The sequence below is a fragment of the Liolophura sinensis genome, chromosome 6 (assembly GCF_032854445.1).
Source record: "Liolophura sinensis isolate JHLJ2023 chromosome 6, CUHK_Ljap_v2, whole genome shotgun sequence".
Taxonomy (NCBI): domain Eukaryota; kingdom Metazoa; phylum Mollusca; class Polyplacophora; order Chitonida; family Chitonidae; genus Liolophura; species Liolophura sinensis.
In genome coordinates this window covers 31,890,748-31,906,137 of record NC_088300.1, presented here as the reverse complement: position 1 = coordinate 31,906,137, position 15,390 = coordinate 31,890,748, and the positions used below count along the sequence as shown (strand labels likewise).

Sequence of the window (15,390 nt, the reverse complement as noted above, 5' to 3'; positions counted from 1 at the left end):
TAAAGTTACACCGTGCCTCGGCAGACAGGGGGCTGAAGCCGACAAAGATAGAGATTGTCAGGAAACTGTCAAGTGTCAGTTATGGTAAGGCGTCAAGAACGACTCGATCAGCGCTAACCCCATCCGCGCCTATTACTGGAAAGTTGGCGTTCGCTTCAACTTTTGACGGTCGCAGAAAATTCCGACTATATATACGGCAATTTGAGAAATTTAAGCGGTGTTGGGGGCGGAAAAAAAAGGACAATGAATATTGCCCACCCGGGCCACCCTGCCCTTAACATGGGTGTATCAGCCCACGGGACTCTGGGGCTACCCAATCCCTTCAGCAGCAGCGCGGCTTCTTTACATCAGAGATCACCTTTTGCCATCCAGGAATTACTAGGATTAAGTCACGCTCATGCTCATCAAGAAACGGGTGTAAGGACTTGCACGGGACGATCGTGCGGCTTCCAAACTGCCGACGCTTCATCCCTTCTCTCCGCTGCCTCTTCGTACATTCCCAGAACACTGGCAGCATCTCATGAACATGTTTTATCCAGTGCCAACTCGGCTATTTCCTACTCGGCCTGGAGGCCTAGTTTTCTCAGTCCGTTTTCGTCGTCCGGTTCAAGTCCGAACCACGTCAGTATGTTTGGACTGTCTTCATCTCATCAACCCAACCTCAGCAGCAATTGTAACGAGAACAACAATAATGGTAAGTCCAACAAAAAGTTACGGAAAACTATCCTCATTAAAAGTTTCATGCATTAACAACTTTAAATATTTAATTAAAGGAATGTTTCTATCGAGGAAGCTATAAGTGTTACGTTCGTCAAAATATGTTTTCTCTCCGTTTTGAAATACTTCTGTTTTCCCAAACTTTTTGGACTTTGAATACCAAAACTAACTATTAGTTGTCGCATAAATCCCTGTATATTTAAATGTTTCTTGGATAACTTAGACATGTGTTTTTGTAGTTGAATTTGCACATTTTATTTCATACATGATGATGACTGTCACATCACATGAACATGCATAGACCTGCAGTCGTTGCTGTGATATGTACATTGGATGTATTATTATTTTATTTCAATGTTATTTCAGTGCTTGTCCATTTAATTATAATTTCTGACATTACTTCAATCTCTCTATAAGTTTACACTGGTCACTAACAAACACATTCCGATGACGTTTAAACATTATAACCAGGCATCACTGAATGTATGGACGATATGTATGTATGCTCACAAGTATATGTATTGGCTATTGATGACACTAAAAGCGCCAAAGTTCACTCAAGAAAGAAATATAGGCGAATTGTTATATAGGCAGAACAACCGAATCAAGAGTAACAGCATAGAACGTTGAACGTTCATATGTTGGAAAAAGCATATTGGCTATTACCTTGTGGTAATTAACCAATCATAGTTAGTGTTTAGTCGTTTACCACGTTTTCCACATATCGATCGGTTTTCAATACGGTATAGCTTATCGATCAGTTATTCGTCGAGATACATCAGGTGTTAAGGGTGCTTCAGGTGAGAAATTAACACTGCCTGAGGTGAGATCAAATACAGGCAGCTTAATATTGAGCACGCCAGTGGAGTATTGGGCAAACAGAGCTACATTAATTCGCTAATTAAACAGAGAGCTTCTGCATTAATTCTGATAATAAATATACCTTTAATGGGTTGAAAGTGCTAGTCAGTATGTAGTCTTTGGTCTAAACTACTTCCGCTTCAGTGACTTGCAAACAAATGGAAACGTTTTGTGATTTGGAAAGATTCTGCAGGCTAAACATGAAAGACAGTAAGGTTTACATCTCTGTATAAATGTATGACTACAAACCGTTAAATCCTGCCTGTTATATTGAGTTTTATACGCGTGATTCTTACATGATTGTAGATTTGATGATTATGGTTTGAGTATATATTACTTGGACAAATAATTATGAGTCTAAAACGATTATGCAGGAGGCGGTAAAATGCTTCATCACTGCCAATGTGCGGTTAATTTCGAATTTATTAACGCTGAATGTGAAGTAATGTATAATGAAGTTAAAAGTATAAACATGTGTGATTTTATCCTCATGAACAAATCTCTTCATTGTTTTTGGGAGGGGGGGGGGGGGGGGCGAGGATTCATATATGTACACCATTGATTATTAGTACTGCATGATTAATGTATATGTTACCACACCCGTCAAGATATTGAAACCATTCTGCTTTCACGACTGGATTATGTGCTTATATTCATAACCAAAAACATGAAATTAAAGATTTACGTAAGGACAAGAAGGATTAAAAAAATGGCGCAGGGTGTTGGCAGTAGTCGAAATTTCGTCACTTATAACGTTACTATAGACTTACCAACATTGCTGTTGTTTTCAAGTTTGTTGTTATGTAATAAAATTTGCAGGAATTAAAGCTTAAATTTTTCAGGATTGTTGATTCTTGATTACTTCGGTTGAATATGTATCAATGTATACACAATTCTTCTAAAGTACAGCTCCTAGTTGACATCTGAGCCATATATACAAATGTCTTGGTGAGGTACTTGAGGATTAGGTTTGCATGCTATGGTATTTTATGTGGACAATATATATATATATATATATATATATATATATTAGACAAACCTAAAAGCACGGAGACTGCGAGTGTTATATACCAGTGCTCCGGGTAAAAAACGATCTTTATTCATAAATCCAAATATAGATATCATATGAATATTAAAACTAAGTTTTATTGTTCCTTAAATTTCTTAATGATGCAGATTTTGTTGTGTCACAAATATACGCAATAAACCTAAATTATATTAAGACTCACCTGTGTGCTATATATATATACAGTATACATATATATGTACATAATGCTCATTATATTACTTAATGCATCAGGTGCATGAGATATCGGACTGAAACAAAAATCTGACATTTACATGATCGAGTAGACGTCCATTTAAAAATTATTAGCTGCAAAGGTTTTATGTTTGTGCAAATGTTCTCAATTAGCACAATATATAGAGTACTTTCGGGATAGCGTATAGCGTGTAATAAGTACAATGTTCATTCGGGATGCACAAGAGCAAAGCGTATTTAATGTGAAATAATATAGGAAGCATCCATACAACAGTAAAGCACATCAAGAAGAAGGCTTGCTTCAAGGTTTTCTTTATACATATATCACTGAATACTTCACAACAGGGACAACGGTCAACTAATATTTCAGTGATAACTGACTATATGGTTTCAGTTTCGTTATATATGGTAGAAGTACAACGCAAGAGTAATGTGTAATAAAAAATAAATCAGATGTTGTTAGACAGTGGTAATGTGAATTTGAAGAAACTCTTGCTTGCATAAAGTTTAGGCTCTGTAGATATAGTCATTGTTTATGACTTGTTTCTGTATGTTGATCTCAAACACTACCTTTCTTGCCAGATTAAAAAACAGATAAAATAAAGAGGATATAACTAATCCATGGAGGTTGTGCAAAATAACAACACGTTCACAACATGCATTTAGCTGTAAAGAATCTATTACCGAAGTACATATATAGGCTAGAATATCGGTATGAAAAGCATGTAAGCTCTTTCAGGAGGCTAAATAGACACGCGATGTGAGATTTATGGTCGTTCATAAGAAAACACTAGGGGTATAGAGTGGATAACTAAGCCATCAGAAGAAAGTGCTATCAGTATATGATGGCTTAAACTACCAACATGACAGAAAGCAGACGCAATATATATCCGATATGCGTTTAAGCCATCTCAGTGGAAAGCAGAAGCAATATCAGATACATGTGGAAGCCACGTGGGAGGAAAACACACGCAATATCAAATGCACGTGGAGACCATCTCAGTGGAAAAGACACACAATATCGAATACATGTGGAGGCCATCTCGTGGAAAAGACACACAATATCGAATACATTTGGAGGCCATCTCAGTGGAAAAGACACGCAATATCAAATACATGTGGAGGCCATCTCAGTTGAATGAATGAATGATTATGGCTTAACGCCACCTCGGCAATATCTCAGCCATACTGTGGCGGGCATCTCAGTGGAAAGCAAACGTAATATCAGATACATATGGGGGCCATCCGGTGGAAAACACACGTAACATGTGGAGATCATCTTGCTCTAAAAAGCAAACATAATATCAGATACATATGCATGGAGGTCATATCGATTGAAAGCACACGTAATATCAAATACATATGGGGGCATCTCCACGGAAAGCACACGTTATATCAGATACGTGTGGGGGCCATTTCGGTGGAAAGCACACGTAATATCAGATACATTTGGGGGCCAATTAGAAATTAGGAATTATTTAAAAATTAGGTGAAATTGTGGCCATTGTCTAAACAAGCTCTATAAGTATAATTCATATTGCTATGACCAACATTTGTTTCCAGTACAAGCAGTACACGACAAAATCAAATGGCTATACCGGATATCTGTAACATCTGAAGTGAATGGGACTTGGGGTTAAAGTGTTTGAGGATGCTGTGAGCTGAATGCACTCAAATTGTTTGTCTCGTCACATCTTTAATTCACTCTCACTAACACAGTGTTAGTCCGGTTTGTTTTCCATGGGTTACAGCCAATCGACTTTGGGGTCGAGCTATGCTGTCCCCCTCCCAACTGCACATGGGGCTCAGGGACTCAGAAGCTTCGCGGCTTTGTCTCAGTATTAATAGGAAGGCGCCGGACTATATATTTTAATATTTGGCGGATTTTAATTTCGGATCTCATCCTCGGAACATGAGCTAATTTGTTTAGTTTGCCTTACAATCCAGTCCGGGTCGAATTTTATACTATTAGACATCAATTAATCCCGGACGAAACGCAGATAATTCCCAGCCAATTTACGCATTTCCTTTCTGCTACATTTAATTCCAATTTCATTTATCTAATTTTAAGCAATAATATTGATAGGAAAAATGGATCGACGACTTCTGGGGTTTAACAATTCTTTAAGGCGATTGTTCGCGGGAAGGTTTTTCATCGCCAAGGGATCAGCCACTCGATGGAAGCATCGCTGCAAGTTCAGTTAATGTGTATAAATCTGCTCGTCTCGCGGAACGCTATTTCGCTCTATGCGCCAGTCGAACCACTCGCCTCAATACTCCCCATATTGTGCGAGGCTGGCAACCGGTCCCCAGGGGGAGGCCACCCCAGTATTAGCCTGGGTCGGGCTTAGTGGCTAATTTTAATCAGCGCTAACCATTATTCTGCCAAAACCCGAAACAAGGCTGGTAGCAACCCGATTGACAAGCTGAAATGTTGAATGTGTGGTAGACATGACATTTCGGAATTCGTTCTGGTCTCTGTGGGCTGTGTGTGTGCCGAACAACTCAGACTCGTTCTCACTAGTCCTTTCAACTAAGGCACAAAGGAACACAGGGTCACAAAATTGTCGATTGTCCCTCAACTCGTAATATTCACCAAGGTCAATAATATAATTCCGAATTTTCGTGTTCGTAAAACTCTTGTTGGAAAATCATGAGTTTTACAACGCCCAGCGGAACAGTAAATTTGAACGAAGCAGAATTAAAGTATAAGAAAACATTTTGACGCATAAAGTGTTTATGCGTGTAAAAGAAGTGTTTGGTTACTATATGTGATTTCTAGAGATCTCTATATGTGAACTCTTGAATCTGTCTTCTGTATTGAAACTGTTGGAGCAAACATGATATTCATGTTATTTGCTATACATATGAAATTTCTCACATTAACTGGAAAGGAATTTCAAATATGTGTACATATGTTGACAAAAATACAGAATAAAGAAAAATCTCAGTGTGGTCAAACATAGTATATCCCCTTTCTACCTCAAACACACAAAAACGCTACTTTCTCAATTTTTCATCAAAGGAGGAATTGTTACGTTTTGGCTACACGATTGGCGTTCAGCTATAATCATTCATTCAAAGGAGAAACGAAAGTCACGTAAGAAATTAGCCTAAATTTTGAGACAGCTGCTGTTTAGTTCACACACTCCTGAAAACCTCGTTTACTTTCCACAAGATAAACATTTTATGGTTTATAGGTATGGTTATTCATAATACTGCATGTATTTGCTTGGTCGAAACAGTGTTATAAATAAGATAAATAATTATGTTTTGTATTCCTTATATCAGCGGCTATGGTATCCAATGTTTTCGGAGTGCATGCAATTCAGACAAAAACCATGTGTCTGATTGGAAAACCAATGGTAACATTGATCTGTAAAGCGGTCTCGTACATTGGCTGTGACATGTTATTGGATTTGACAGCGACAGTTGACCTGTTAACAACGCCAGAAACAACCATCGATGCTTCATTTGCCAGATCCATGGGCGTGTATTAGATTGAGCAATGACCTTGATATTCGATTTGACATTGATATCTGTAGTTTGTCAGTTTACTGATATCTGCGGGACATAATTGTTGCACGCACACGTACATGTATATGCCCATAAGGATAAAGGTTTGGATGAGTTTAATATCGTTAAATGCTGAAAGCCATTTCTGACTACGTCAAAATTCGAAATCTCGTCACAGTGTTTAAATTTTTATACGGAAAGTTTAAATTTTGACACTTTCGTATTAGGGTAACAGTAATGAGGTGGTAAAAGTTTATGTGGCTCTTTATAAAATCTCTCTATAATGTTATCTCAAATTTTGACTTAAGTTAGAAATGGCTTTGTTAAATCGGCCGCTGATGTAAAATACTAAGTCCTGCTGAGTCTGTTATTATATAATACTGCAATTTAGTGTTACGACATAAGATATACGGATCTGTCCTTCTACATGCACGTATAGGGCAGTGTATGGGCAATAATGACGGGTGTTAGGTTGATACAGTATTTTAAGGGTACAAATGAAGATAAACCTCAATGTTAAACTCAGTTGTTGATTTTAGGTATTCTTATAAATTACAATAAACATTACATGAGGAACTTGTCATGAGATTTGATGACTTAAATCGTTTATAAATTAATCCTGTTTCAGCGAATTACACACTCGATAAAATGTATTTTAAGGTCGTGTTTTTTTTATTGTAGGACATGCTTAAGGAAATTTTATTAACTCATTCGTGTATGAAGCAACCTTGACCTTCAGCTGACATCAATATTTCACTGACCACTCAATATAATTTGCTTTGTCGTGTATACAGAATTTTAACCCACATTTTACTAAGTCCTCAGCTATGCCGTGGAACATTTTCGTGGAACAAATAATTATGTTTTCTATAATCTTTATTCCGTCAGCGAAAAGAACCCTTCAGAGAAGTAAATACTGAAAAAAAAATTACCGATATGTACAAGAACATGTGTACCGCATACTTTAAAATATTTTTTAAAAAGTATTTTGGTAAATGTTTTGAATTGAACAGCGAGTTCTTGCAGAAGTTTAGAAATAAGGCTGACATTGAAGATTGACATGTATATAGTTTGCTAGCCTGTTGAAATCGGCACAAGATTCCAACGCAGCGTGCAACACTATATTAGCCAAAATGCGGCTGCGCGTGTGGAGTTGAATGCTGTGTTGGAATATTTGTATTCCTCACTGACCTTTTTTGGGTGCACATGTACTTATTTATTTTTTTATTTGATTGGTGTCTTACTCCGAACTATTTCACTTATACGACGGTTGCTAGCATTATGGTGGAAGAAAATCAACAGGGGAAACCCACGACCATCCGTAGGTTGCTGACAGATGTTCCTACGTACGTTGCGTACATATAATATCCTCACTCGCTAACACATATTATAAATGTTGGTCTCAATGATTTAAATGATACCGCACCGTGTACATACATGATCCTCTCTTCGTCGCATTCCTGTTCTGTATTTCTTTTTGTCCCCAAACTCTGACCTGGCAAGGTATTTAGCAGACGGTTGACAGTAGAACGTCTCTTGTAATCCAGTTAATAAAGATCTTTTTACAACTCTTAGCCAATTATTCGGATACATAATGTATGTGAATGTGAAGCGGTAACAATGACCGGTGTGACAGCCGAGTTTTCCGCACGGCAAAGCCACATTCAGACGCAGTGGGTGACTCTCCCTGAATGCAACGGGAAATCATGCAATGAATGTGAAGACGGTGTCCTTAAGAAGGTGAATCCTGCTGTGAAAATTACCCCTTTTTGATGGGAAAACGACAAATTATTTCACATTTGAAAACGGTTTGGCTAATTCCCACGAACCATGATTTTCAACGCCCTCGAAACTAGTCTCACAGTTTTTTTGGTCAGACTGTAATATAGATGTGCATCGTTCATATCTGAACTAAACAGTTATTTTCCCTAATATCTAACGTTACTATACGCCTTAAATGACTCGATTTCCGCTGTGTCTGAATTACAGCTCGAAAATTGCAATCTTTGATGAAATGAGTATAAGAAACCCAGGAATACATTTCTTTCATTTCCCATTTGATAGATAAGTTTTCTTGTAAAATTTCCCAAAAAGCACTTTACGGATTTTACATTTAACACTGTTTATTTTTTAACGTTTTATTTTTTAAGTTCGAAACATTAGTTGAAGAGTTCACGCTTATATAGTTGTTCATATTGGGTAAATATCCCTATGTAGTTAGCTGCATGCCTGGAGTTGTTATTATACAGGAAGCACAGTATATGCTACTCAATATATGCCACACAGTATATGCTACACGTATATAGCTATATAAATTTGTCCTACAAGCACAACACATTATTTAGCATGCAGTGTGTTCTACACAAACTTGACGTAAACTACCAAATGTTTTTTCAAAACCTTGATATTTCTAGCATTTTCTCAGAGACAAAACTCTAAAACTCATCAAAATTAAAATCTTGACTTGTTTACAAAATGGCACAACATTTTCAATTTTCTCCATTTAGATAAGAGTAGCGAATATAAACAAGGCTACATTTATTCATAATATTATTATTCATATTATAGAGATATATATAGGCACTTCTGCAAAACTGATGGAAGTTATACAGTATAGATATTCAAAGAGGCTTAATCATCATGAACACGTCAACTAGTTTAATCTTGATGGACATGTTTGGGTTTCTGGTTATTACGGTATCAGTTTCAATTCGGGTACCACCGCATTGAATTCCAGCTGACATACAGTCCCATTTATATATAAATGTGTTTAAAATGGCAACCACAGTAAATTAATGAAGTCAATAGAAGTTCCCTATGTTTACGGCACAGATCCAAGTCCAAGTCCAATTTATCTATATGACTGAGACACCCATATACAAGTCTCACTTGTGAACTGTAAAGCACGTTTCTATACGTACACTAAAAAAAGAATCTGTTAATTTTAACAGAAAGTCTGTTGTCTAAGTGATTGTAAAATGTATTGTGTTATTCTAGGATGGTACTGCGTCATATTCAACACAGTCCTGTTAGTCTAATACAACCTCTCCGTTGAATTAATAGAATATGTGTGCTATAATGAACAGAATATTCTTCTGTAATAACAGATTGCATTCTAGCATCACTCAGACATAAGATTTTGTGTTAAGTTTAACAAAATATTTTTTTAGGGTACATATATAATCAAAGCTAGAAGGTCGTTGCATGAATCATAATCAGTGCTAATAACGGTTTAGTTAAACACCAATATTACATAACTTTACAACTGATATGGTTATTTAATGCCAGAAAACTCAAGTATTGAATCTAGTGAACAAAGCACCGGACATAATGGCTTTCTTTAGGTGGGCTTTTGTACGAAAAAAATAAGAAAAAACATATTCTGGTATTAAAATGATTAAAGTTTTATCTCAAAGATTTGTCATTATTTTTTTTTCATAGAACCAAAACATGCAAGGACTCAATGTGATGGGCGGTTTTACAGTATTACCTAACCATATTATTTGGATTACCAATTTAATTTTTGTGTAATAACAAGCAAGATGCGTAATGGATGCATTTATAGAAGAGGCGACAAAGAAGAAAAACTGAATCTTGGTATTACAACGATTAAATGTTTTGTCCATGAATCACTGGGAAAGACATTAAGACTCAATCAGATAATGGTAATTAAAAGCTGTAGTTGTAGTGGAACACATGTAAATCCGATTGCACACGCGAGTCCTTTACGCTCTGGTTATAGAGGTGTTTCGTGTCAAGCTCGCTTGGAAGCGACTCAGTGTTTGCGGAGTTCTGGTCTTTGACGCCAGGGTCTGTATGACTGAAGTAGAACATGTTTAGCCATGTCCCTTCACCCATGCATGATGTCCCGAACATTTTCTTTCACGGAAGTACAAGGCTTCTTAACACAAGGAATTGTACATTCTGGCGACTAACCGTATCAAAAGAGGCTAAAGTCCCCTTTATCAATTACGCTATTTTAGGGGCAAGCCAGTTTGGGTAATTCTGTTACACGCCACACTGGCAATCACTTTGGCCCGCGGATTCTTGGATCACGATAATCCTATCTTCTGTCCTCTCGCGCTGAAAACTGGCTTGCTAATTCTCCAACCACCATGCCACACCGCATCCAGAGCCTTAGCTCAAAGCTACTGTTTCCTCTTCCAGCTTTTTTTATCAAAACTATGACCAGCTTTTGTCTAAATGGTTTCCAATCAGTCTGCAAATGTGACCCTGATAGAGGTTAGGTCTTGCTGGACGGTTGCCAGCGACGCGGTGCCATGACACCCTAGCTTCTTCGGTTCGCTGGCCAATCCTGCTACCACCATTACGGGATTATCGGGATTGGGACCAGCTTAGCGGGCACTACACGCCCCGCTTGTAAGATTTAGCACGTAATGGGCTTTACTGAACTCTGGGCACCAGACCAGTGCTCGCAAGCATCCCGTTCCCTGGTTCGTATCAATCATTTGAGTCAAGGTCCAGTCTGCATTATCTGAACAGTTAATCAGAAAGCTTCTACACATCTCCCAATTCAATCACCAAGACAACCTCTCACGGACAGTTATCCCAATTTAAGAGCCAACAAATTGACTACATCACAAAAATGATAAGGTACTTAGTTAAAAACAGACAGACGGGCACAAAGAAGAAGCGACCGGTTTCCCTTGCGTCATTATGCACGCTATATTTCATAACCCAGCCTTTTTAAATACCTGAAGATTACAGACAGCTCTCGACTCATTGTAGTTCATCAAAATCCTCGTCTGTCTCGGCCTATATCCTGAAGAAGCTTATCGCTGGCCCTTAGAAGATGACAGAGACGAAGCACCGGCTGTTCTGTTTATCTCTTTTTTCCCTGCTAGTTTTTACTCAAGCTTATGTATCTTTATAATTGGCAAGCGGTTCCAAAAAGGCTTTCATGTTTGCCCGTCATAATGAATAAATTGCCACATTTGCCATTAACCTGAGCATTTTTACTTAGATTGACATGAGGATTTAGCTATGATGAATTTCCACTTATTCCATGTGAAAGGCGGATAGACCAAGAATATACAGCTATACTATGCTATTGCATTAATGAACAAAGTACCAGTAGAGTTTCTGTATACTAATATTTTCCAACAATATATCCTTAAACATCTGTTCTTCTCTCTCTCATAAAAACAGTTTAATCAACTTGGTAAAACTTAGCTATTAGTTTCCAAGTTTATCATTTCCAAAATGTTAACCACAACTAAGACGGGTGTATAATTCTGGCGCTCTTTAATTCCCAACTGTAAGAAACAGCTGTCGATTATTTTGCCAAGGATCTCTTGTGTATCGGGAGGCTGAAATGTCTATTCTGTGCGACACCGGACTGGTCATGCGCACGAGCGTGTGTAAAGAGCCCAGAGGACGACCGGACACGCTCTTGACCAGAGGTCGATGTGAATAGCCTCTGATGACCATTGGTCATTGTTAGCACTAATCAAGTTAATTTAGACCAGGTACGGCTCTAGTGAGTCCTACTTTCGCTGGGATCTATTTAAGTGTGATTGTTCCCACTGAGAAAACACCTGCTTCAGGTGGCCAGTCCGTAGTGACGTCAGTCATTTTATTGCTAGTAGCTTCATAGCATGTAGGTCGCTAAAATGGGGCAAAGCATGAACCACAGAAAACACACATCGATCTGAATCCATATTTTTATACCGCCATTTATGTTTATCATACTGCATATGCAGTATAGCTGTTTGAAACACATTTATATAGGATTTGATAAGAAACATTGCCACAACTCACAATGACACAGATTCAAACTTTCCTTATTCCCATGCACACAACGCAAAGTACCATGTATATAGATACTATATATATAGCATGGTTCAAAATTCTGTGAATATCATTAAATCATCAGTGAATATTTAATGCAGCCCAAAGTGGCTTGAAAATCCAAATACATTTATTACCTGCATTTGCATGATATGGGAAAAACAATTTGTAGATAATCATCATTATTTTTATTTTCCACTATATTTATACGTCAAAATTGATGATAACAAGAAAAGTTTCTACTCAGATTCAATCATTAAAACAGAACTGCAAAAGCTCCATTGAATATAGCATTACATAAAATTCCGATTCATGAAAAAAATTGAATAATACACATTTGAACGTATACGATAAATTAGACACCAAGGAGAAAGTGATGGGCATCTGTTGATGTTTTTCTTGTCTTTTTGTGCAGGTTCGGTTACGGATTTTTGTGAAAAGTCGGACATTGTTGCACGAGCAGGAGGTGGGAAGAAGAAAAAGAAGAAGCGAAGGCACAGGTACATATATATATATATATATATATAGATTACGAAAAAAATTACAACAACAAGCAAAACTGTCTCAATTTTGATCACAACGTGGAGACATAAGGCAGCATACAAAAATTTAGATTCTCATGACATTAACTTTATACAGAATTTATATTGAATCAAAAGGTTATATAGGAACTTCCATGTAAACATGGAAATTAAATTCAATGTGGGAACCCAAATTTGTAATGTGCTGCCTTATATGTCCAGTTTTGGTGAAAAATACATTAATTTGGCCAAAGTAAACAGGAGAACAGAAAGATGTTTCTCGTTACATGTTTTCAACATCTGAAAATTCAACTTCCAACCTGAACTCCGAAACTTGCGTAAAACTAAATTATCCCATTAGGTTTTCGCTGAAGGTTTGATTTCCATGGGCGTTATATATTAGATTTTTATTGTATATGGCCAGGATTTAAAAGTAACTACACTTAACCAATCGATGAATATCTACTCACAATATCGATATTTTCCCAAGCTGACACGACTATTGTCATTTAACCAATCTTCCCTTTTATCAGGTAAATTTCTGGAAAAAAAAGAGATCATTATTACGCATCAGTATACACGTGTCAGTCTATTTGAAATAAAATCTCGTATATGTTATCATAATAACTTTATATGATTTATCCACTTTATTTTTTTCAAAACCGTTCTACGTATAGGGGTAAATATGATATAAGTGGCTGTTTCAAAACACATTTGCCAAAATATATTCTTGTTTCTGTGCATACATTGTTGTGTCTAGATTATTGATTCGACAGACGAGTTTTATCAATGTAAGTTGTATAAATATTAAATTCACATTATGATCGGTTACTGCTATCTTGTGCCGGCCGTACGCATCAACCGCTTCCACACACCGTCTCCGGGACACTTTCATTTAACTAATTACATCCGGGCATCTCCAGGGATAGGAGTTCAGGTCTCTTAATAGCACGGTACATTGTCCTCACCCAACCCTATTCCCTTTTAACCACATAGTTTTATCTGGATATAACTGTTATCTAAGCATGTGGACACACTTTAGATATCCCCTACGGCTCTGCATACAGACCAATTAAGATTTTGTCTGTTATTAATATTTAAATGTTGATAAGGCACATATAATGTAGTTTGAAGTACATTTATAGTTGGCATAGCCTATACACATTTTCAACACAAGGCCATGTAAGTTCATACTGTATACTATACTAATTACAGACGGGATGGTTAATCCGTACGCTTAAACACACAAAGTCACAAACACAGTAAGTGTTGTCTGCAAATGTATTTAAAAATAAATTTTAAAAATATATATGCCTGACAAACTGAAAGAATTTATAATTTTGAATTGAGTTTTAAATAATAATTATTTTTTAAATGAATAAATGAAAAACAAAAATTTGTATAGAAACGTTGTACGTGCAATTACTAAAATAGTAGCAGTTAATTAAAAACGATGTCCCCTATATAGGAAATACATTTGAAGATATGAATAGGTATAATGTAAAACTGGTTGGTGTAACAAAAAACTAACTTTGCGATGTAAATTCTTTGCTTTGTGATTCACTGAAAATGGCTCTTCTTCACCTATAAATGCTTGTCAATTTATCTTTCGTTAGTAAGGTCTTCATTGTGTAGGGAATGCAGTACAGCTGAAGAAGACGAATTACATCCGTCGTCGCATTATTAAGAACCGTTATATACTAGTCATATTGTAACGGAATCATCCGAGAAGTATTTTAAAGACAATGAACGTCGGGGCCAAAAGGGTTTGATTTCAAATTTCCTCGTTTAGATTAGAGGAACTAATTTTCCACCCAAATAGAATCGGTAGAACACGAAGTGATTGTTTGGGGACAATAGCTAGAAGTATTGGATTAGCGCCCGCCACCGGGGGAATGATCACAAAAGATATGAATTTATTAGAGTCGGTGGATAAAGCATGGACGACCGGCAGCCAGCTTAGGTCTGTCTCATGGCCGATTACCCGGTGCGAATGGAGGCGGCCATGGACATCCATCACGTTATGGCCGGTCGCTTCTCCACTGCTTCATGTTCAATTTATTAAATCAACATGCGGATAATTAAATGTAAAAAGCAGCCTTTCGAACTAGAAAGATTGGCTGGTCGATGATGGAGATGAGTATACGCGGACGAATACAGGAAATAGTCCTCGTAAAAACATGGCCGCGAATAACGATAATCCTACAGCTTGTTGAACTGCCTGTAACTTGTTCTAATGCCGTTATAGCGCAGTCGGCTTATTATTCAAACGGCCGACATCATCTTCAACAAACAGTTCATCCTCTTACAGCGTTTTTAATTAATTCTATCGAGATTAATTATGTCCTTCCGGGTCACGACTGACAAAAGTTGAAGAGACTGCTCGTGTGAAATATTTCATCGTCTGACCACGCGCCAACTAGAGGACGCTTTTGTTGCTGTGGTAACGCCACCGGGGCACGCGCGTTTTTCACCGTGATAGCTTCGCCACGCTGCCATTACAGGCAAAAGCGAGAGAATATTAAATTTTACTTTTGCCATAAACCACATTGTTCTCAGAGATAATACAAAGGAACAGTGATTTGGTTCTCGTCCTTCTTGTTCGTGTTCTGGGTGCATATTTCTTTATCCCCATAAATTTTGTCCCATTTTATCCCCAATAATAGCAACTATACAAGCGGTAATAAGCAACGGGTACATTTA

At 37.3% G+C, this 15,390-nt stretch overlaps 1 protein-coding gene across 1 annotated transcript in view; it reads left to right on the top strand.

Annotated features, from left to right (window-relative positions):
- Window positions 1–243: 243 nt before the first annotated feature.
- LOC135467096 (visual system homeobox 2-like) overlaps window positions 244–15,390 on the top strand; it is a 28,073-nt gene continuing 12,926 nt past the window's right edge. The window contains exons 1-2 of the mRNA XM_064744857.1: window positions 244–694; window positions 12,582–12,666. Coding sequence (XP_064600927.1) covers window positions 244–694; window positions 12,582–12,666 — 536 coding nt within the window. The remainder of the gene's footprint in view (window positions 695–12,581; window positions 12,667–15,390) is intronic.